Raw genomic sequence first — 24,358 nt, 5'->3', positions numbered from 1 at the left:
ACACCTACTCGGTATCAGGTTGTTGGATTTGGTGGATTCATGGGTATTGTGGACTTTAGTGACAGGTCTTGCACGTGTAGAAAGTTTCAGCTTTCACGTATTCCGTGCAAGCATGCCATTGCCGTTGCACGACATATGAGACTCATGAATGTGCACGGATGGGTTCATCCATTCTTCCACACCGACATTTACCATGCAATATATCAGAAACCGATCAATCTTCTTGGAAATCAATGTGATTGGTTACACTCACCAGAAGACAGAGTTATATTGCCCTCCGTCCTCGATAGTCGTCATCCAGGTCGACTATCCAACAGAAATCGATGTCCATCGCAAGGAGAAATTGTTACACCGAGGATTTGTAGTCGTTGCCATGAACCGGGGCATACACGAACCCAATGTAAATCCCCAGTATCGGTCCCAAGCTCCACGCCGTAGCGTTCATCTACAAAAGGCAAAGGAACGAGATCTTGACATGCTTATACTCAATTTTGTTTGTTATATGATTCTTCATTGTTGTACTTCAGTTTTATGTAACCGATGTATTTTTATTATTATTTCAAACGTGTAATTGTATTGTTATTTGATGTAATAAATTTAGTGTTTCGTATGAGTTATTTCAGTATTACTTTATTTCCTCTAATTGTTTCAAGTGTGTAAATGTTTGAGTAATCATACGTTTTTATTGTTTTTTATGACAATATTATTTAAAAAATAAAATCAAATACGATACATAGCCATATATAACCATAAATAAAGTATATCGTACACATATACACATACAATAAATATATACATCTAAACATAAGAATAACGATAAATATACATCCGTGAGCTACTCGATACAATGAAAATACAACTGCGTCGCTAACCGTCGACGCATAGCGGTAGACGATCTCGGGGAAAAACGTAGCTCCGTGACAACGCCAAACACTCAAAAAATCGTAACATAAACACGCTACAGTCACCGGAGCCCAATCCCTGCTGGGGGACATCCGATGCTCGATGCAAAGTGAGGGGATCACGTCGTGGAGTCCTCCCAGAAGCTGTCCAAAAACTGGTCGCCTCTAATAACGCGAGAATAAAGGTCATGTACGGTCGCATGCGCTGCTCCAGAGTCTTTATATTCCCTAAATATGAAACCTCTGAATCGTATACCGTAATCGACCACTCACGGAAATCTATAACTCTGACGACCTAATGTGTGTTCTCGAAGTTTATAGGGATGAAAACCTATAAACAATGAGATATTTTAGTTACTTATCGTTGTCGTTAACCAATTGAATGTAATATAAATATATATAAACTCTACCTAATCGACCATCCCCCATGGTTTGTACAACAATCTCGGGATGTACGCTGCATCAACCATCCTCGTGAAGAGCCCCGAAAACTCAAACTCACCAATCGGTGTGGTCTGCCAACTCTTCCGGGCCATCTCAATATGGCCTCTAAAGAATGTGTGGGCAGTCGTCCACCGCTGTGAGATAGTCAACTGGTGATCCTCCTGCTGCCGACGTAATAAAGCCAAAAAAGAATCCACATGCTAAAATGGTATAAACAAGTTCACGTGTTAGTTATTAATAAATATATCTAGCTATTTACCAAATTATATAGTATAGACAACTCACATCGTTGGTCAACCACTCGCGCAACTTTACAACAAGCCTCTAGAAGCTGTCCTTCTACTTCGATCCTATGAAGTACATATCATGTGTGTCCGAAGCCATAGCTCTGGTATACCATGTGAGGAAAGATTCCTCACGGTCTGGCACAGAGGATGGAATCGTCCTGAGTTACCGTTTCACCTTCCCTCTGAGTGGATTTGTATACGGGGTGCAAACCAGTGGACCCTTCCGGACGATCTGACCACGTGCTGTACGAACCAACTGCATGTTACAAAAAACTATTAATTCATTATATCATTCAATAAAAACATACACATTATTCGATTTATGTTACCTTCTCTAGGTATGCGGGAGGAGGTTTAACTGGAGAATCCTAAGAAGCGGTCAAGTCAACAGCGCGTGCTCCGTCGACAGACTGCATAATTATATATTAAAACATCTTAGTGACATATATTTATCAATTATATTTATTTAGTAATTATAATTGACAAACCTCAATGTGAACGGTCTCAGAAACATCCTCCTGGAAGTCCTCCTCCTGTGAACTAATATCCACAAGCTTTTTGGTCGAGCTCGAGATATCAGCAAGTAACCAGAGTCGCTCATCCTGAAAAAGAGACAAAACATCATTTAAAAAAAATATAATATTAAAAACAAATTGATCAATGATATTTCTTAAATCCCCATAACCTGAACTTTCGGGGAAGGTGTTCGGAGATAACCCTCGATCAATGATATGTCAATGTCGAGTTTCTATATGCATCAAAAGGAAAAAATGGTTAATGATATTTAATATAAAATGTCATATGAACAATAATTTTCATACCTCCAGTGGACGATCTAAAATGATAGGAGATCCGATCGGTAAACCCTCCTCATGACGAAGACCCTATACAAATATATACCATGAATTAATCGATAACAAAATAATATTAAAAATTAAGTTATAATGATAAGTGACATACCTCAGATCGGATCGGTGAAGTCACCGAAGGGTCAACCGGTGCCCCATCCTGTCGACTACCCTAAGATAATAGTAATATTAAATCTATTCAGTGACATTTTATATATAACGATATTGTAATATAATAACAACATTGGGCATTAAATATAAATTTGAAATTATATACGTACCTCATGTGACTGATGGGATGGTATTGCGGTATCAATGGAGGAGGTCATCCCAATAACGTCGTCCCTCTCCTGTATGAATGTAATAATAGTTGTCAGAATAATAACACTGAACACATTTTATATAAGTAATAAATTAGAAGTAGTTTTACAACCTCAACGATGGGGGTTGGATATGTACGCGTGACGATGTCCTCCAAACGAGTCATACGATCCTCTAATCAAGTCATCTGGGAATAGATATCGTCACGTAATCGAGTCATCTGAGAAGAGATATCGTCGCGAAAACTCGATATCTCACATAAAATCGTAGCACCCCAGTGCGCTAATGTAGCATCTGATGTAGAATTACTAGGTGATACAAATGGGGGATACTGCTCGGTGGCATGATAGGTAGTGCGGTCCTTCACGCTAGGATGCTCTTCCACGCTAGGGTGGTCCTCCACTCCATGATAGTCTGTCGTCCGTGGGCTCTGAACAACAGGGGAACATATAGGCTGCTCCATAACAGGAGGCTGAATAGACTCCTCATGTGTCTCAGAAGTCTCTACGGGTACATCTGAAGGTCCCAGGGATAGAGGAGCCCCGTCTCCAGTCACGATTGGGACCGAAGAAGATGAGGAGGAATCAGCATCGAGTAAACCGGTGTACTCACGAATCTCAACGTACCACAGTAAACCCTCCTCGATCACTGATGGACGAAGAGGGAATGTGACATCCTCCTAATGATGAAGATATATAAGTCAAAATAATTGTAACATATAATGAATTAATCGACTTATTAATTTACTAGTACATACCGGATCACCAGTGAAAATACGACCGATATGAGTCCAAACAGGGACGTCTCGCGTACGCCACCTCAACATCCGTAAGGACGCATAGAGATCGACAAGGTCAATCCAATCGTGTAACGTCTCTAAAGTCTCATATATCCAATACTGTAATATAATCATTTACGATGTAAATAAATCAATTTATATTTTTGCCAATTAATATATATAAATAATAATATAAAACTTAACTGAAATGCGAAAGGAAATCCGTAAAGGTCGTATTTACAGATTTCCTGCATCTGTCTGGAACAGACTCTCTCACTCGTCTGTGACATAGAATCGTATGTCATCTGCCATACAGCGACGCCCCAAGGGTAGGAATTAAACCCGTCCAAATGATCAACTAACTGTAAGTACTCCGTGGACACCTTCTTTTGTCGATCATTCCCCAACAAAACCATGTATAGAATATACAACAAGGCGAGCTTGACAGCATCAATATCGTCATCCCCCTATGGCCTCGACAAGAAAACATGCTCGATGTTGTGATACTACACCTTCGGACAATCGCGAAAGTACGTAGATCTGATCCTATGTCCGGAGGAGCGAGGAATATATGAAGAAACATCAGTCCGATGGCTAAACGAAAGCCCTGTCACCAACGCAAACTCAAACGGGCTAAACCTCACATCAACCCCGCTAATCCTAAACCAAAACTCGTCTCTGGCAAAGGGTGGATGTAACTGTCGTAGTAGAAATGCATGAACCAATATCCCACAAAATTTGGTTTTGGGTAAACGAAGAAAGGACCCGAAACATGTCCTTTCAAATAGTCGCAGCTGACGTGGGGTCAATGTAGAAGAAATTCGAGATAATGTGGTACACTGTGCACGAGATATCGTATCTGTCCGGAAGTGTCTAGACTCATCGAGAATGCGCAGCTCGCTGTCAACCCGTCTTCTTTTGTGAGAAATATCCTATAACAATCACGTAAAATTTGTTAGACATTCATAAAAATAAATATGTAAACAAATGTATTAGTGAAAAAAACATAAAAAGATGAGAAATACCAAATAATCAAAAAGGAAATGAAAAAACTTAACAAATAAGAACTGAAATTCGAGTTCTGATTCTTCAACTTTCGGAGAATGTTAACAATCGAAAAATCGATCGAAAATAACAAAATATAAATCAAGTTATCCTGAAATGATGAAAAATAGAAAAAACGAAACTAAAATTCAAATTTTATAGGTTGAAATATCTTAAAGTGACAATAATCAGAAAATTCTTCGAAAATTTTGAAAATACGAATCGATATATCCTAAAATGGTGAAATTTGAAAAAACGAAACTAAAATTCGAATTTTATACGTTGAAATACCTTAAAATGACGATAATCAAAAAATGGTTCGAAAATCTTGAAAATACGAATCGATATATCCTAAAATGGGGAAATTTGAAAAAACAGAACTGAAATTCGAATTCTATACGTTGAAAAACCTTAAAGTGACGATAATCGAAAAATGGTTCGAAAATCTTGCAAATACGAATCGATATATCCTAAAATGGTGAAATTCGAAAAAACGGAACTGAAATTCGAATTCTATACGTTGAAATACCTTAAAGTGATGATACTCGGAAAATCGTTCAGAAATCATGAAAATACGAATCGATATATCCTGAAATGGTGAAATTCGAAAAAACGGAACTGAAATTCGAATTTTATACGTTGAAATACCTTAAAGTGACGATAATCGGAAAATCATTTGGAGATCTTGAAAATACGAATTGATATATCCTAAAATGGTGAAATTCAAAAAAACGGAACTGAAATTCGAATTCTATACGTTTAAATACCTTAAAGTGACGATACTTGAAAAATCGTTCGAAAATCATGAAAATATGAATCGATATATCCTAAAATGGAGAAATTCGGAAAAACGGAACTGAAATTCGAATTCTATACGTTGAAATACCTTAAAGTGTCAATAATAGAAAAATCGATCGAAAATCTTCAAAATACGAATCTGTATATCTTGAAATTGTGAAATTCGAAAAAACAGAACTAAAATTCGAACTCTATCAGTTGAAATACCTATGAATGTCGTTAACCAAAAAATCATTTGAAAAATTGAAAAAAACGAATCGATATATCCTATAAACAAAAAAATTGAAATATTAAGTTGAAATTACGTCGTTACATCGTAAGTTGTGTCAATAAGCAGCAAAATTCGAAAACTCGAATTTAAAATTTGAAAAATACATATAGAAAAACCTAAAACAGAAAAAAACGGATATAAAATTCGAAAACTACATGATCAGAAACCGTAGATAAGAAAATTCTCAATTTAACCCCTCATGAAAATTCTTTATTTGAAAAGGTCCACTGTTATATGACAAATTTCCAAAAAAACCGTTGTGTTGTAACGAATCTCATCTGGCTCCCCAACATTTTAAAAAACCCACTTTACCCCCCAACTAACCATGCCCAATACGCTGCCGTGGGAAAATTCATCTTGCTGTGGGAAACGCCGTTCCCACGGCAAGACTGCCAATCCATTTGGCAGCCATTTTCGGCCAAATTTTGGTCGTTTCGACCTTCGATTTTCACATACATCAAGGCTAGACGTTGTATAACATAAAACCCCTCAATCAATTCAACCAAAACAACCAAAAATCGAAACATTTTAAGTATTGTTCAAACCGTAAACCCTAAAATTTCAAACCCAAAATTCTCAATCAAATCTCAATAATATCAGCAATAACTTGACCCAAACAAGATTACAGGAGATATACTAACCTTCTTTGCCATTTACGGTTGCCGGAAAGCAAGAAAATCGACGGAAATGACTTTCGTCATGGGATTGATGTGGGAGGTGGAAAGCTTTTGGAATTTTCGTGGAAATGCACAGTGAAAACGCAAGTTGCCGTAGGAAGAAATGAAATTTTGCTATGCTTACAAAGGGGGGCAGTTTCGTAATTTTGCTTTTCCCACGACAATGTGCGAAATTTCAGAAAAGCCCGACGTGGGCTAAGCATTTCCCCGACACCCCAATGTTTTAAAAAAGCCAGTTTACCCCCCCCCTCCCCCCCAAAACCCATTGTCAATGCAGCTGCCGTGGGATAAATTGTTTGCCGTGGGAAACGTTGTTCCCACGGCAAGACTGCCGATCCATTTGACAGCCATTTTCGGCCAAATTTTGATCGTTTCGACCTCCGATTTTCACATACATCAAAGCTAGACATTGTATAACATAAAACCCCTCAATCAATTCAACCAAAACAACCAAAAATCGAAATATTTTAAGCATTGTTCAAACCGTAAACCCTAAAATTTCAAACCCAAAATTCTCAACCAAATCTCAATAATATCAGCGATAACTTGATCCAAAAAAGATTATAGGAGATATACTAACCTCATTTGCCATTTGCAGTTGCCAGAACAAAAGAAAATCGACGGAAATGACGTTTGCCGTGGGATTGCCGTGGGAGGTGGGAAGCTTTGGAATTTTCTATCGCTTGTACAGTGAAAATTTGCTGACTTTATATATGGGGGCAATTTCGTCATTTCACAAAACCTGGGCATTTTTGCTTAATCCTAAATTTTTTGGGCAATCTCGCTTTGACCCCTTTAATTTTGCCTATTTTTAATAATTTCCCTAATTTCTAACACTTGTTTGTTGCCTTAGCTGACAAATATGCGCTTTAGACAGATTTTTGTCTCCATCTCCGTTATGTTCACCCACCTGCCATTGGGTTCTTGATTTGCTCAACTTATTACGGTTTGAGCACAAATTCAACTATTCTTCGTTTCTATGGTGGGATTTGTTTTGTTTTGTGATCAAGTTTTGGAAGAATGCCTGCTAGATGGTAACTAATTCGGGGTTGTGGGCCGAAGATTTTAATGGCTTTTACTCATTTGGCGATTTCGGTTGATCACTAAATTCAAGGTTTGAGCTTTCGTTTACATTACGTGATTAAACTCAATTCTCTAGGTTTTATTGATCTGCATTGATGTACTGAAATTGGTTTTTGTTCCGAAGAATTGGATCCATTTGATTTTGCTTTGTTTTTGGTGTAGTTTGTATTGCTGGAGGCATTATTTGACAGAATTTTGGTTCTTGTAAAGTATATTGTGTTGTTTTTTTGTTGGATTTTGCGAGATGAAGAGAATTAAAAGTGAGGCCAGTACTGTTAGGAGGTTTAGATTGCCGCATTTGTTGTTGGGTATAGGCATATTATACTTAGTTTTTATAGCATTTAAATTCCCTCAATTTTTGGAAATTGCGGTTATGTTGAGTCAAGATGATAATTATGCCGGGTTGAATGGAGACATTGGGGATAATGGAGATTTGGATTTGAGTAAGCCTTTTCTTAGTTCTGTTTATAAAGATACGTTTCACCGAAAACTAGAAGATAATGAAAATCAAGAGGCACCATTAATGCCGAGCAAGGTGCATCTGGAGAAGGGAAAAGGTGGGTCAAAACCTATAAAGCCACTTCAGTTCAGATATGGTCGAATAACAGGTGAGATTATGAAGCGAAGGAGTAGGACTAATGAGTTGTCAGTTCTTGAGAGAATGGCAAGTGAGGCATGGACAATAGGACTGAAGGCATGGGAAGAAGTCGATAAGGTTGATGTCAAGGAAGTTGTTAAGAGTGATGTTTTTGAGGGGAAGCCTGAGTCTTGTCCTTCTTGGATATCTAAAAGTGGAGAAGAGTTGGCAAGTGGGGACAGGTTAATGTTTCTTCCTTGTGGGCTTGCTGCTGGATCTTCTATTACAGTGGTGGGAACTCCTCACTATGCTCATCAAGAGTTTGTGCCCCAGCTTACAAGAATGAGGGGTGGTGATGGGATTGTTAAGGTTTCACAATTCATGTTTGAATTGCAAGGATTGAAATCAGTTGTTGGGGAGGATCCACCAAAAATTCTACATTTGAATCCTCGACTGAAAGGAGATTGGAGCCGTCGGCCAGTCATTGAGCACAATACATGCTATAGAATGCAATGGGGGTCAGCTCAGAGATGTGATGGTTTACCATCCAAGAAAGATGATGACATGCTTGGTAAGATTTATTATGCTGTAAATAGCTTCCCCTTTTGTTTTCTTTACCTCCCCTTTGTTTCATTTGTGACCTTCACTAAATCTATCATAGGTGTAAAAGTTCATGAGAACATCTTTGATTGACAGTCCAGTGTAAAACATAACAAAAATTAATAAATCTATAGTTATATATAGGAAACTAATTGCTAGCTTTCTTTTTGGTCTAAAATGATATTGATGTTAGAAGAATATTTTTTTAATGGATTTCTAGTAAACAAGAAAGGGACTTGATTTCCTGAATATACAAGAGGCATGGCTTTGGGAGTTTTGAAGTTAGCCATGCATTTTTATGATTGACAAACGAGCTCACTTTCGTTTTGTTTATATTATCATATTTTGGTATGATGTTAATTTCAAGCTGTTTCTTGCCAAATAATGCCATGTGCATTTATAGTGGGAAGTTTGTGTGCATTTGCATGCTCATTAGGAAACTATATGGTTGTTTATGATGCAGTGTAACTTGTATCTTTTCTTCCCTTGTCTCCTTGGAGCTCTCCTAATTCAAATTTGAGTGTAACAATTTCTTGATGCATGTATTTGGCAGTTGATGGACTTCTAAGATGTGAAAAGTGGATGCGGAATGATATTGTAGACTCAAAGGACTCCAAAACAGCCTCTTGGTTTAAGCGATTTATAGGGCGTGAGCAGAAACCAGAAGTTACCTGGCCATTTCCTTTTTCTGAGGGTCGACTCTTTGTCCTGACAGTGCGAGCTGGTGTTGATGGATTCCATATTAGTGTTGGGGGACGTCATGTGACTTCATTCCCTTATCGAATGGTATGTTGCTGATTATAAGAAAGAAGGGATGCTTACCCCATAATAGTTTGATATAATAGGTCTAATTGATGTTGACCAATTGGATGACTATTCTATTTTCTTAACTGCTCTCTATGACTGAATAACAAAATTTATTTCTTTTATGCTTTGTCTATTCTTGGTGTCACCCTCCTGTTGCTTTATTTGGGAAGTATTATTAGTTATCAGAAAGTATTTACTTTTTGAATAGGTTATCATCATTATCCTTCACTTGTCGCTGACAATTCCTATACCTCCCATTGTACTTTTGCTGGTCAAACTTTAGAATGTATAGATTGTTTGTTGGCATAGGTTCTCATAGTCACCATATTATAATGGCCAATCTTTTGTTCAATTTGGTACTTATTATGTATGAGTTTCAGTATCTTCTGAATTCTGAAATGTGTTTTTTCTTCTGTGGTCATCATAGTTGGGAGATGGAAGTCATTTCATAGACATTTCCCGATATATACTTGTTGACCTCAAGGTCCTTTCAAATGTCATATTGATCACTTTTTTTTTTTTTAAGTCCTTTGAACTTTGATCAATTTTTTTATGGTCTGCTTATGGACACCATACCATTTTGTAAATCTTTTTATATATGAATATATTAGTCTGTATCATAAAAAAAATGGTATCTCAATATGGTGTTTTGATTCTTAACCTATCTTTTTGGTTCTGTTGAGCTGGAAATTGTCTTTTCTGATCTTATTTTCTACTCTGCCTCCAGGGATTTACACTTGAAGATGCAACAGGTCTAGCAATCAAAGGAGATGTGGATGTTCATTCAGTTTATGCAACCAATCTTCCAGCCTCTCATCCAAGTTTCTCACTTCAAAGAGTTCTGGAAATGTCACCAAAGTGGAAAGCAGATTCTTTACGTAGAAGTCCTGTTCAACTCTTTATTGGAATTCTGTCTGCTACTAATCACTTTGCAGAACGCATGTCAATTAGGAAAACTTGGATGCAATCTTCAGCAATCAAACATTCAAATGTAGCTGCCCGTTTCTTTGTTGCACTGGTATGAATTTCTTCTCCTCAAGTGTCAAACATCGTTAGGTTCCAGGGATGATGAATTTCAGGATCATTGCAATAATGTCTACATTGACAATTGATGTTGAGTAAACCATCATGTATCTACATTTATAGTGATGTCTTAAATCTGATAGTTCTTCATGGAGATGGAGGTATTGATAACAATACACTTATTTAGAAGTGCAATCAAAGATAGTAGTGAAGCTTGATTTCTGCTAGATCTATATCTAATCCATTGTTAAAAAGTGCTGCATGAAGCGCATCCTGGTAACATAATATAAGCTAAATACATTTTGAAAATCGTTGTATCAATTTCTATCCTAGCACAACATAATATTCTAGGTGAAAAATCAAGTCAATTTTTTGCCAAATTAACTGCCTGATCTAAATTTTACTGAGGCATGATATGCCTTCAACCTTAAATCAATAGAACTTCTATGCTGATATAAAATTGGAAGAGTTAAGTTTCTTTATCCCAACTCTGTCGTTGACATTGAATTATCAACCTCACCTGAAAAAGTGATCATTTTAAACATAATATAATAAGCGTCCATAGATTTCCAATTACAGTATCTATTTTTCTGTCTGGATAGAGACCACATGTTCAGGTTGCACATTTATCTATACTCTCATCCTTCACATCCTTAACTTCCCATTCTCCTTGCCATTGATCACCCTAAAAGTGAAGGTGATTTATCATTCAGGGGAGAAACAACAGGTTCCTGTGGTAACAAGGTTTATCTACTGTTATAGTTGCATTGACCACAATTGTACCTGTTTTTTACTAATTTAATATTAAATTTTCAGTATCTTATGTAAAAAAAATAATATGGAAAAGAAAAGAATGTGATATGTACTAACGCACAGTTTGTGTTAAACATAATTTCCACTGACTCATGAGGGCAACTTGTAGAATCCAAGAAAGGAGGTGAACGCTGTGCTGAAGAAGGAAGCTGCATACTTTGGTGACATTATCATATTGCCTTTTATGGATCGATATGAACTTGTGGTTCTTAAAACCATTGCCATTTGTGAGTTTGGGGTGAGTCAAAACATTTTTATGTTTAGTCTTAATTAATTGCATCTCTTTTAGGTGCTTTTCTTGTATACTCTTCTCATTTATGGTTTTTCCCTGGATTAAATTGTTCTTCTCTGGGCTGATTGTATTACTATCTGATACAGATTCAGAATGTGACAGCGGCTTATGTCATGAAATGTGATGATGACACATTTGTTAGGGTGGATACTGTCTTGAAAGAAATCAATGGCATCTCTCAAAAGAGTTCTCTTTATATGGGCAATCTCAACTTCGTACATCGTCCTTTGCGAAGTGGGAAATGGGCAGTCACTTATGAGGTGTGCTAGCCTGCGTGCTTTGTTGTGAATTTTTGACTTGTTATATTTCATCATTTGATTTCTCCTCTATATATATGTCTTTGTCTTCTTTCACCGGAGATAATACTAATCCAATGGTGCATAGATATTACACTTTTGCCTGCTAAGATATCATAAAGCACTCATAGTATCTGACCATGCATATCTACAAATTGTGCAAAGTTATGTTGAAACTGTTTATCCAAAAATGCAGGCTTAATCTCTTGAGATTTGATAGTCCTTCACCAACTAATTTATCATGCATGAACTTAATTGGTGCTAACTACACTGTGGTGTTAGTTGAATCAGATATTCCAGTGGTGGTTTTTGTAAGTACAGTCCTCAAGATAAGTAGCATTAATTTCACTTATAGGCTTGAAGCAGTTCTTATTAGGATCTGTTACTGTCTGCATCATGTAAAAGTTATTCTAAGAAGAAACAGATGCACTTTTTGAGTAACTTGAATGTCTTCTCTCTTTGTTTCACCGATGCTACTTTCCTATGCCATTTCAACCGTTAACTGGTTTCCAAATAATCCAAAAAAAAGTTGAGGAGCTCCATTCCATTTTCTTATCATGGCTCCAGTCAATGTCTTCATTATCAATAACTCACATGTAAACAGACTATATCATGAATGGGGTTTTGGACTGTCATAACCTGTCCATTTATTTTTGGCTTCTTTTATCAGAGTCCTTGAAGTTCTATGCGATATGATACTTGGCAGTAGGTTACAAAAAATAATTTAATTTAGAAGTTTTGTCCAAGATTGTTTTTATGATGGTTAATTGTCTTTTGTTGTTGGAAAAGAGGATTTTTCTATCATGTTTTTGTTTAAGTTTCATCTATGCTCTGCTTCATCTCAAAGATTTTTGTCTGATAATGTTACAGGAGTGGCCAGAAGAAGTATACCCTCCCTATGCCAATGGACCTGGATATGTTATTTCCAGTGATATTGCCAAGTTTATCAGCTCCAAACACAGCAATCAGAGCCTAAAGGTTGGTAACATCAAATGTTTTATTATCAATTTCCATTCATTTGTTTCTGCCTTGATTAAGGAATAGTATCTTGTCTTGGTGGCAGCTGTTCAAGATGGAGGATGTGAGTATGGGAATGTGGGTTGAACAATTTAACAGCACAAAGCCTGTACAATACTCACACAGCTGGAAGTTTTGTCAATATGGATGCATGGAAGGTTATTACACTGCTCATTACCAATCGCCAAGACAGATGATCTGTCTCTGGGACAAGCTGGTGCGAGGTCGGGCTCAATGCTGCAACTTAAGGTGACAAAAGGCAAATCTTATTGCTTTATTCATCATACCACTGTTCCTCTATTTACCTCCTTGATGAATTTTGAATATGGGATCTGGGAAGTGGGTGCCTTGGGGGAGACTTATGCATTTTTGCCACTAGTAGTAGCATTCATTAGATTGAGCAAGTATATTGTATATGGAAATGCATGTCACACTCTTGGAAATATCAAGTTTTAGTGGATGCAAATGCTTTGAGGCTTATATATTTACTTTTATGTTCATTTAATTCACATAAGCGCACTGAATCATCAAAGATTTTGCAATTTTATATATGAATTTGTTATGATTTTTTTATATTAATAAAGGAAGAATCTTATGGGCAATCAAAATCACCAATCAAACAAAGAATGAAAAAGGGTGGAGAATTGATTCAATTAAGAAACTATTGGGCCCAGTTGTTCATTCTTAATGTATACTCAGTTCTCATGGATTTTATCCTCAATGATTTTACTTTTTCTTGTGACCCTTTTTTTAGTCTTATGGTTGCCTTTTCTTTTTGGGCTTTTCTAATCGAGTCATATTGTATGGACTCAATTTTCAGTATTTAATTGAGTATTTAAATAATATATTATCATGTAATTTTTTAATTATATGATGATACATTATCCGAATATTTAATTGGGTATTTAAAATTGTATTAAGATAGTTTTATTGTTTCTAACAAGTTGTTTTCAAACATTTTGAATGTCAAAAATACTTTCAAGGACAATAATAAATACATATATAAATGAATGATAAAATTCTATCTTTTCACACAAGATGTGAATGTTTGCACTTGTATTGTTTTCGTTATTTGCTCTAGTTGTCATGATCTAGCCATTGCAGCCGCCAAAAGGTAGCACCTACAAGATGTAAATGAAGAAAAGGAAAAAAAAAAAAAATGAAAAACGAAGAAAACGAGTAAAGGGCAACAAAGGGAGAAATAGATGAAGAAAAAAAAGATTTACTCAAAGTGACGACGGTTTTGTAATTTCATTTTTAATTTATTAAAAATTAAAAAAAATTTATACTTTTTTTCTTTAACATAATTATGATTTGGGTAACTTTTCTTTTTTGCAATTTTTATTATTTTTCATTAATTTATTTATTTGACTAAAAATTTAGAACAAAATAATTCAAGAGGTGCAAATTGTGGTTTCTCAAAACATGTTTTTATGTCGACCGGACCGGGCTCAAAAGACAAAAGTGATTTCCTCCTCGTCAGAAAATGGGGCCCACTAACTTTACTTCTATTCGCTTTCACTAACTACCATTCTTAACCTCCAATACATATCTTTAAGGGCGGGACCCACGCTCCAAAACTTTCGCTACTATGTACCACCCACGTGCTTCTAGGTCCTACATCTACGTAGTTCCGGCTCATCCGTTCGCCTGTCGGCACCACCCTGATCCTGCCACGTTTCATAGGTCTATAGGTGTGACACTTGGCATGCTAAGACGAAGGGGTAAAAAAAAGACATCTATGAAAACTAAAATCAATCTCAATCTGAGTCTGGCTGGGAATGGCAAGTGCCATTTTGAGGTCGGATGTCCTAATTCCCTTTCTCGATCACGTCTCATCTTCTGTGCGGTGATGATTGAGAGCCCTTGTTGTCTTGTCATTTGTTTATTTTCCTTTTTACTCTCACTTTTTCTTTTTATTTTTTTAAATAATAAAATATTTATTAAATATCAAATATATTTATAATAATTTTTAATTTTAACATAATTTCATATTTAAAAAATTTAAGAAATACACAAAAAAAAATACATTAAGACGGGAATAGATCAATAAAAAAATGAATTGATGATATATTTATTTCTGTTTTTATCTTTTATCTCTACTTATAAAGATTTTAATTATTCTTATCTTCATTCTTATTAAAAAAAATTTCTTTTTGTTCAGAAAAAGCAAACGGAATTTGATCGAAAGGGTCGAATTCCATTGCTAATAATAAGTGAAAGATTACCGTTTGGTAGAAGAAAAAAGTAACAATTTTTACTCTTTTTTTTTAATACCATTTCAAATTCATTAAATACAAAAATTACGACCTCCCCTAGAGGTCTTACCTTTTTTACCTCACACCCCAAAGCTATAAAAATTGGCTCCGACCTCTCTTCTCACTTCACAAAGAAAATGTATAATACCTCCGTTAAGAATCGTTTGTTGATGTTGAAAGGTTCACAACAACAAAATATTATTAATATGCCTTCCTTAACCTTCAAAATAGTGAAGATGTTAGTATTTTGTGTTGAATAACAAATATGATCGATAATTATTTGGATAGTGAAAAGGTTCTATCCAATAGATATAAAGGAGTTGAATATGAAATCAATAGTGATGTATCGTGCTTTGTCAATATTTTTCTAATGAAGTTTCATCTTTGTGTTGATTTGTCGTCATTAATTAGTACATTTATAGGTGATGAAAGTGGCATTTACCAACAAAGTTAGAAGGTTGAAAGGATGGATTTATAAGGATTTATTATTTGTCACTTGTAAAATTTGATGACGTTCTCTTATAATTTAGTATGTGAAGCTTTTGCCAATCATGCAATAATGTACAAATACAATCCATTGTATTTCTTCAGTTTTTATTAACGATTCTAGACTTAATTTGACACATTTAACCCAATCCAATGTTGTTTGATTATTACTTAATGGCTCCAAGGGGGCTTTTAAAACATTGTGAAACACAAAGGGAGGCCAATGTAATTTTTTATACATGAGGTATATGAATAAAAAATCTCGAACCTCAGGAAAGGTGGTAGATAGTAACCCTATATTATATTTATATTAAGTAAAAAGAAAGATGTCGTGGAAAAGACACATGGCCATAGTGGATTGTTGTCATAGGCTAAATTTTCCGGACTTGCTTGTGCGACATCCCCGATGGGTCGTCTCGAGGATCAGCCTTGCATGTGCCCACGTTTTAGCTTAGAGTCACTGGTTTCATCCTACCTTAGACTTATCAGGGGAGCGACTCTAGCTCCCTACCAGTTTGTGCAAGGTTGGCTTAGTCCCCTCTTTAATGCACTACCATAGCAACATCGTGCATGCCCTATGGCTAGAGCACCCCCAACTATAGATATTGCATCCACGAACCCAATGGCCATGCACACTTGCTCTTAAACTCTCCATCACTCGTAGCTGTTCAAAACCCTATCACAGCTCCCAACCTGAGCTTGTGACAAACTCCCTCACTCAAAATGGAGCACGCCCTCGTGCTCCACTCAGCTCGCAAAATACCCCCAGTCCTCCATTGGCCGCATCGAATGAACATGTGATGAATATCCCCCATATTGGCTAAAAGGATGCCCAAACTCTTGTCAAGTGCGACATACCCCGTCATGTCACTTTTCGCATGACACCCCAAAAGACCCCCGTCCTTTACCTGGTGCACCCCCTCATTATGACATGATGTATTCTTGGTATTTGCTTCTTAATTCTAGGATTTTCGCATGCCTCATGCAGAACGGTCAGTCTGTCATTACCTGCAATTTACTTGGAGGGATCTCTTTTTACTACCGCAACATTGGCGATGGTTTGGCTCTGATACCAAGTGTCAGGCTAAATTTTCCTGACTTACCTGTGTGACACCCACGATAGACTGTCTCGAGGATCAGCCTTGCATGCGCTCATATTTTGGCTTAGGGTCACTAGTTTCGTCCTACCTTGGACTCATCAAGGAAGCGGTTCTAGCTCCCGACTAGTTTGTACAGGATTGGCCTAGTCCCCTTTTCAATTCGCTACTATAGCAACATTGTGCACGCCCCGTGGCTGAAGCACCCTCAACTATAGATATTGCATCCACGAAGCCAATGACCACGTACACTCGCTCTTAAACTCCTCATCAGTCATAACTGCCCAAAGCCTTGTCACGGTTCCTAACCTGAGCCCGTGAAAATTGTGCAATTGGATATAATTTTAGATACGCCAAACGACTTATTCCTACCTAAGGTTGCATCTCTAAACTGTTTTTCCGTTAAACTTCAAAAAATTTAAACACAATTTTATTATTATTGTTAATAACAAAATCATTATTTAAAAATTTTATTTAATTTCGTATCCTTAAGTTTTCAATTTTTTTCCCTTCAAATCTCATATTTTTTAAGTTTAAAAATTAACTTCCCCCCCCCCCCCCCCAAATTTAGGTTATAAACTCTCATTTTTTTTCATATTTTAACTGTCTCCCAACTTTCTAAAAAATTTTAGTTTCACTACCTCTTTAGTTCAGTTTCCAGATCTTTATCTTTGATGATTTCTCTCCCATCAGCCTAACCTTTATCCGTAGCGATTTCTCTTCCGACCAACACACTCTTGACATGACATTTTCCCTTCCAATCGTCACGTGTCTCTTCCTCTCTTAGATTTCATTGTGAGTCTCTTCCAATCATCGGGGAGGGAGGGTTCAGGGTTTCGGTCTATTGTGTTCTTGTCATTAGTTCTAGTTTTCCTCTTTGGTGGCTCACGTCAACGAATTTGATCGAAATCAAATGAGAACTCTCGCTTGATTTCAATTGTATTTTGTGTTGAACGAGAGAGAAATAGGAAGAAGATGAAGGGAGCATGTCATAGCAGCTTACTCTTGACAAAAGAGGATGTTGAAGACTGAGGGAAAATGGTGTCAATGACGATATGAAAATTGAAGCTGAAGAGAAAGTGAAACTGAAATTTCAGAAGGTTGGGGGCCAATTGCAATAGAAAAAATATAAGAGGTTTCAATTAAACTTGGGATAGTCAGTTAAAACCTTGAAAAATATGAAATTAGGAGAAAATTATTAATTTTTAAAATTAAAATAAAAAATAATTTTTTTAAATGATAATTTTATTTTTAATAATAATAATAAAATTTAATACATCAAAAAAATATTTAAATTTTTAAAATTAAACTAGTAAAAGTTTAAAGATGCCCTTAATCTTAGAGGGAGATAACTTTTGACCTTTAGTTGTAGATTGCATGATTGGTGTGGGAGACAATCTCATCCAATAGAATGACGTGGCCTTTTCCCTATCACAGGTTATTTAGAAATATTTATAAAATAATTTTAAGAGGAGTCAAATATTGCTAAATTAAATGAAGTGGTTGTATGTTCTCTTAGCGTATTTTACGTGTTTCTTGTCGACTAAGCAAAATTTTAAAAACAAAAAATAAAACATGAAAGAGATTACATTAAAATTTCTTCTAAAACCGGATCTGTAGATTTGACGCTGTCTTTACGCGGAGAGATATCACCATCTTTTAAAAATATTTAAAAAAAATATAATTTTATTTTTTTTAATTTTAAAAACATATATTTTAATTTCAGTGTCAATTTAAAAAAAATAATTTTTTTTTTTAAATTCTTAGAGTTTTCTCTCCCTTACGACGACAATAATTGTCATTATTTTCACCTTTAATCTAATCGTCTATTGAAAAGAAAAATGAAATTGACAAAGATAAATAAAAAGACAAGATAAAATCGTCTTCTCTTTCTATTGAGAAAGAGACAAGACAATTTTATCGACGAAGACGAAGTTCTTTGTCTTCGTGGACTTCATCTCTCTCTTTGGTAGATGGAGGGCCTAAAGTAAAGACAATGGCGATCACTATTATCGAATGAGAGAGAAAATCCCAAGAATTTGAGAGGAGAGAGCTACTTTTCAAAGTTGAGATTGGAGGTGAAATACGAGTCTTTAAAACCTGGGAGGAATAAGATAAAAATATATATTTTTTAATATTTTGATAAAATGATGATTTTATCTTTACTCATAATAAAAATTTTTAATAACAGTTAGTTTATGGGTAGGTATTTAAGTTTTTAAACTCTCATAAATGTGCATTCATCAAAACTAAATAGTCCTTTGGCCTTTGAATAAATATAATAATAAAACTATGTGCGTATATTTTTTAGTATATAGTTAAGGATATATGTGATATATCATTATATAATTAAATGATTTTAAATTCATAATAAAATAATATCAATCATATGATAATGTATTATCTATGTACTAAATTATTTATTAAAAAGTATATACATATAAACATACTTTAAGTATCGCTTGATACAATGAAATTCACTAGTTTTTCTTTTATAAAACAATTAACTTTTAAATAAGTTTTAAATTAATATAGATATTTATAAATGTATTTCCTTATAAACAATTAAATAAAATATAGTTTCTAAACCTGAAAAATGGGTGTTTAAAATATAAGGGTATATACAATTCGATTTAGTATAGTTTAAGAGTTTTTTCAAATTAAACTAAAAAGAATTATTTGAAAAAAATTTAAATCAAATGAAATTATTTTAGATTTTAAACATAATAAAATTAAAAAAATATAATTTAATCTATGTTTAAATTACGATTCAAACATTTTAAAATCATTTACTTTTAAATATATATATTATTTAGTCAAATTAATTGCATTTTAGTTTTTTAAAACATAATGTAAATATATAAAATAAATATTAAATATAAATATATATATATATATATATATATGTATATAATAATAATAAAATAAATATGAAAAAATAAATATATCTTTTCACATATTAAAAAATACATTATTTAAAATTATTTTTATAATTTCATGATATTATTATTCATCACAAACGTATAATTTTTTGTTCTTTCATAAAAATCTCCATTGTCGTCACCGTTCTCACTCTGGAAAACACTCAGAAAAATAAATGACCAAATAAAATACAGCCATGGTAAACCAGACACTTGAAGATATTTTCTTGTTTGTTTGTGAGTGTTGTCCTTTTCACATTTAAAGCAACAGATTGGCCCCTCATCTTCATTTTGCTTCGCTTTAAATTCACTGATACCGTTACCATTTTTATCTTTCTTCTTCAATGTCTCCTTAACGGCTACTTCTACTTAACTGCTCATTGTATACAAATAGCTCAAAGCCAAGCAAGCAGAGAGTTCTGAGGGAGAGAGATGGATTTCAGTTCGTTCGTGACGTCCTTGGGAACTTCCTTTGTTATTTTCGTAATTTTGATGTTTCTTTTCACGTGGCTCTCCAGGAAACCAGGAAACGTCGTCGTTTATTACCCCAATCGGATCTTGAAGGGTTTAGATCCATGGGAGGGCTCCGCCAGCCGGAACCCCTTTGCTTGGATCCGGGAGGTTATGGCTTCCTCCGAACAAGACGTTCTTGAAATCTCTGGCTTGGACACTGCTGTCTACTTCGTCTTCATGAGCACTGGTTTGTCTCTTCTTCTGTTCTTTTTCAATTATTTTCTGAATTTTTTTATTTTATGATTTTTTTTCTAAGGTTTTTAGTTTCTGAATTCCAGTATGTTTCATGAATTTCGAAATGGAATTTTGAAATTATTCTGGGGATGAATTGTCTTTCTTTCATTATTATTATTATTTGTTTGAAGTTGTGAAAATGCTTAGTTTGAAGATGAAAACAAACAGACAGTCCTTAATACTCATTAGACCAACTTAAAAAATGCTTACTTCAAGTGATTTGTTACCTTTCTTTGTCTAAAATTGAAAGTTGAGAAGTCTCATTTAAAAATTCTCTTTCTTTGTCTTTATCTGCGTGTCTCAGACGACTTTAGAATTTTGATGAATGCAAATTTTTGGAATTTCTAATATAGCCATTTTTGGACTAGGGAAAAAAACTTCTTTAAATGCTTAAATATGTAAAACAGGGTAAATCTATCCATCCCATAAATGAGACGAAAAAGATAAATTGAATTATTGTTCAGATTTTGAATCCAATTTTGCTGTGAGTTGATGTTTATTTTTCTTAAACAAGTTGTGGGGGTAGAAAAATGCATTATCCATTTATGAGAATCGCAACTAAATTTAATCGAGAAGTGTTCCAACTTAAAAGGGGGAAATGGGTATACAGGGTATTTATTAATTAAATTTTCAATTAAACCATTCTAACACTAAATTCACAGGGCTATGAAAGTTCATTGTTCAACTAAGTTCACCCATATTTTTGCATTCTAATTTCTTATTTCATGTGTCAGTGCTGGGGATATTTGTTTTGTCCGGCATTATTCTGCTACCAGTTCTTCTACCACTTGCTGCAACTGATAACAGTATAAGGAAGTCCACTCATGCTTCAAGCAATGGGACTACCACAAGCAATGTGACTTTTAGCGATCTTGACAAATTATACATGGGAAATGTCCAAGTAAGCCTTACAACTTCTTCATGAGCTAGTGTTAATTGGTTTTCCTCTCCTTGTTCCTTTGTTGCGAGTTAATGACAGAACGTGGTTAAGAACATTATTACGCGAGAAGGATATTAGTACTTAAAATTGTGTTTCTTGTTTTATGTGCAGGAGAAGAGCTCAAGGTTGTGGGGATTCCTATTATCAGTCTACTGGGTTTCTTTTGTTTCCTATTACCTGTTATGGAGAGCATACAATCATGTTTCTACTCTGAGAGCGAATGCCTTGATGTCCCCTGAATTGAGACCTCAGCAATTTGCTGTTCTTGTTAGAGACTTACCTCCTGTTCCTAAAGGTCAATCCATAAAGGAACAGGTTGATTCATATTTTAAAGCTATCTATCCTGATACATTTTACAGATCAATGGTGGTCACAAACAACAAAGAGGTGCAGTGTTAACTTCCTCATAGTCGTTCTGCAATACCTTTCTTAATGCTATTATATGAGCATCAATTCTAGCTCAATACATGTGCTTGAATCAAGTTTGTTTTGTTTCTGATTCTTTCTTATTTCCACTGTTGCATTTTTACTTCTTTATTGCTGTTTCTTAGTTTCAGTCTTGAATTACTATATTCTAGCCTATGACATTAATATAATAATGTTTTTATGCTGAATAATATTCTAGATGCAATAAAAGAAAATAGGTTGATTTGTACAGATGATTAGTGCCTGTAATCATGTGAATGCTATGTTCCTCTCTTGGTGCTGCCATACCATATACTGTTCTCTTTGTTTTTGATTTCAAGTCTACATTTGTTGTTTCACTTAGGTTAACAAAATTTATGAAGAACTGGAAGGTTACAAAAAGAAGCTTGCACGTACAGAAGCAATATATGAAGAGTCGAAAAAAACTGGCAAGCCAGAAGGAGAAAAACCAACCACCAGAACCGGCTGCCTTGGTCTCATTGGTAAAAAGGTTGAGGCAATAGAATACTATAAGGAGAAGATCAGTGACTTAACCCCAAAACTGGAAGCAGAACAAAAGGTCACCCTAAGGGAAAAGCAGCTAGGTGCTGCTCTAGTCTTTTTCACCAGTAGGGTGTCTGCAGCCTCTGCTGCTCAGAGTCTTCATGCCCAAATGGTTGACACATGGACCGTCATGGATGCACCTGGAGCCGGTGAAATCTTATGGACTAACCTAAAAATCAAGTTTTTTGAGAGGCAGACAAGGCAATATTTGATTTACTTTATTGTGGCTCTGACCATTATGTTTTACATGATTCCAATTGGGCTTATTTCTGCATTGACAACCTTGGATAATCTAAAGAAAATTCTTCCATTTATAAAGCCAGTTGTGAATATAGAAGCAATTAAGACAGTTTTGGAAGCTTATCTCCCCCAAATTGCACTTATAGTGTTCTTGGCTTTGTTACCCAAGTTTCTTTTGTTTCTTTCAAAGGCTGAGGGGATTCCTTCTGAGAGTCATGCAGTAAGGGCTGCATCAGGAAAATATTTCTATTTTACCGTGTTAAATGTTTTTATTGGTGTCACTTTGGGTGGAACACTGTTCACTACATTCAAAAGCATCGAGAAGGATCCTAACTCCATCGTCAAGAAACTAGCAAATGGCCTTCCTGTGAATGCAACCTTCTTTCTGACCTTTGTGGCTCTGAAGTAAGATCAAATCTTACATATTATCATTTTATTGTTTCATCCCTTTCTCCCATCTCCTTTTGTTTTAAATTGCATCATTTTCCTATTAGTTTTCTGTTTGTTTCCTCTTTGGTATTATTTTGATAATTCTTATTTCTTGCATGTTTCATCATTTTCTAGTATTGCTTGCAATAACTTTATATAACAGGAGGTTTAACTTTTCTATATGTATTGGGTCTCAGGTTCTTTGTTGGGTATGGGCTTGAGTTATCTCGAATAGTTCCTCTCATAATATTTCATCTGAAAAGGAAGTATCTTTGCAAGACTGAAGCTGAGGTGAAAGAAGCTTGGCTTCCGGGAGATCTTGGTTATGGAACAAGAATTCCTAGTGACTTGCTTATCTTAACCATTGTCCTCTGCTACTCTGTCATAGCTCCTCTGATTATCCCATTTGGTGTTTTGTACTTTGCCCTGGGATGGCTTATCCTTAGGAACCAGGTAGTTTTCTTTCTTTCTTACACACATGTTTCATTTCTTTAGTCTCAACTTTTAATCTTTTTTCTTGTCATATCTATTTTTGTTGTTTAACAAACAAACAGGCACTCAAAGTATATGTACCATCATATGAGAGCTATGGAAGAATATGGCCACACATTTTTGTACGAATTGTTGCTGCTCTGCTACTCTACCAAGTTACCATGCTTGGTTACTTTGGGGTGAAGGAATTCTACTATACGCCATTTCTAATTCCACTTCCCATATTGTCATTGCTCTTTGCCTATGTTTGTAGCAAGAAATTCTATAGATCTTTCAGCAACATGGCTCTTGAAGTTGTCTGCCAAGAACTGAAGGAAACGCCTAACATGGAGGAGGTGTTCCGGTTGTACATCCCACCAAGCTTGCGCAACAACAAGCCTGATGAAGAGCACTTTGAGGATGCTTTATCACAAGTTTCACGGTCAGCATCATTTGTCTGAAGTTAGATTAATTGTTTGTTGATCGAGTCCATGTCGATGTCACTGAGTTTGTAATATAGTTTGTGTTTTTGTGACTGGTCCTCGATGGGGGTATGGGTAAATTATTAGGCAGCATTTGGTATTTTGTTTAATGTTATGCAACGAACAAGTTTGATATTCTGTACTGTTAATTCTCTTGTATAGTGTCATTAATTAGTGCCAAAATTTAATTGCGTGCCAAGCGACCCAGAACTAATCAGAAACTTGATAACTTTCTTCTATAGATGTTGTAGAACATGAAGAAAAAGAAGAATCCTAGAAGTTGACCTGATTTAGAGCAGGTGGCAAATTTGATTCTTTGTTTTATAAGGGAGTCGGACAATTGTACGGTTTAACTAAACCAACGGTTGAAATTATAAGGGCCTTTGGTTTCTGGGCCATAGATTTTGTGGCCCGTTGCTTTATAATCTCCAAAATCTATC

General features: G+C 35.3%; 2 protein-coding genes across 2 annotated transcripts; both read left to right on the top strand.

The window, feature by feature from the left end:
* Positions 1-7,216: 7,216 nt before the first annotated feature.
* LOC123226667 (hydroxyproline O-galactosyltransferase GALT2-like) lies at positions 7,217-13,362 on the top strand. Its single transcript, XM_044651185.1, has 8 exons — positions 7,217-7,484; positions 7,616-8,601; positions 9,184-9,416; positions 10,165-10,455; positions 11,383-11,511; positions 11,652-11,825; positions 12,732-12,839; positions 12,925-13,362. Exons 2-8 carry the CDS (start codon positions 7,698-7,700, stop codon positions 13,129-13,131), a joined length of 2,046 nt encoding a protein of 681 aa, XP_044507120.1. The 5' UTR covers positions 7,217-7,484; positions 7,616-7,697; the 3' UTR covers positions 13,132-13,362.
* Positions 13,363-19,960: 6,598 nt separating this feature from the next.
* Positions 19,961-24,117, top strand: LOC123228291 (CSC1-like protein ERD4). Its single transcript, XM_044653639.1, has 6 exons — positions 19,961-20,340; positions 21,122-21,288; positions 21,439-21,714; positions 22,097-22,941; positions 23,163-23,418; positions 23,520-24,117. Exons 1-6 carry the CDS (start codon positions 20,073-20,075, stop codon positions 23,895-23,897), a joined length of 2,190 nt encoding a protein of 729 aa, XP_044509574.1. The 5' UTR covers positions 19,961-20,072; the 3' UTR covers positions 23,898-24,117.
* The last annotated feature ends 241 nt before the right edge of the window (positions 24,118-24,358 follow it).

Source organism: Mangifera indica, chromosome 10 (assembly GCF_011075055.1).
Source record: "Mangifera indica cultivar Alphonso chromosome 10, CATAS_Mindica_2.1, whole genome shotgun sequence".
NCBI classification, from domain to species: domain Eukaryota; kingdom Viridiplantae; phylum Streptophyta; class Magnoliopsida; order Sapindales; family Anacardiaceae; genus Mangifera; species Mangifera indica.
The sequence above is the reverse complement of the archived record's forward strand: the minus strand, read 5'-3'. Positions and strand labels throughout refer to the sequence as shown.

What these genes read in the sequence shown, in the direction of transcription:
- LOC123226667 (XM_044651185.1), top strand. Translation starts at nt 7,698, where the DNA reads ATGAAGAGAATTAAAAGTGAGGCCAGTACTGTTAGGAGGTTTAGATTG. An exon ending in GAAAGATGATGACATGCTTG is followed by an intron (nt 8,602 to 9,183) that starts GTAAGATTTATT and finishes TGTATTTGGCAG; the next exon opens with TTGATGGACTTCTAAGATGT. An exon ending in TTGCCATTTGTGAGTTTGGG is followed by an intron (nt 11,512 to 11,651) that starts GTGAGTCAAAAC and finishes TATCTGATACAG; the next exon opens with ATTCAGAATGTGACAGCGGC.
- LOC123228291 (XM_044653639.1), top strand. Translation starts at nt 20,073, where the DNA reads ATGGATTTCAGTTCGTTCGTGACGTCCTTGGGAACTTCCTTTGTTATT. An exon ending in CTTCGTCTTCATGAGCACTG is followed by an intron (nt 20,341 to 21,121) that starts GTTTGTCTCTTC and finishes TTCATGTGTCAG; the next exon opens with TGCTGGGGATATTTGTTTTG. An exon ending in CTGACCTTTGTGGCTCTGAA is followed by an intron (nt 22,942 to 23,162) that starts GTAAGATCAAAT and finishes ATTGGGTCTCAG; the next exon opens with GTTCTTTGTTGGGTATGGGC.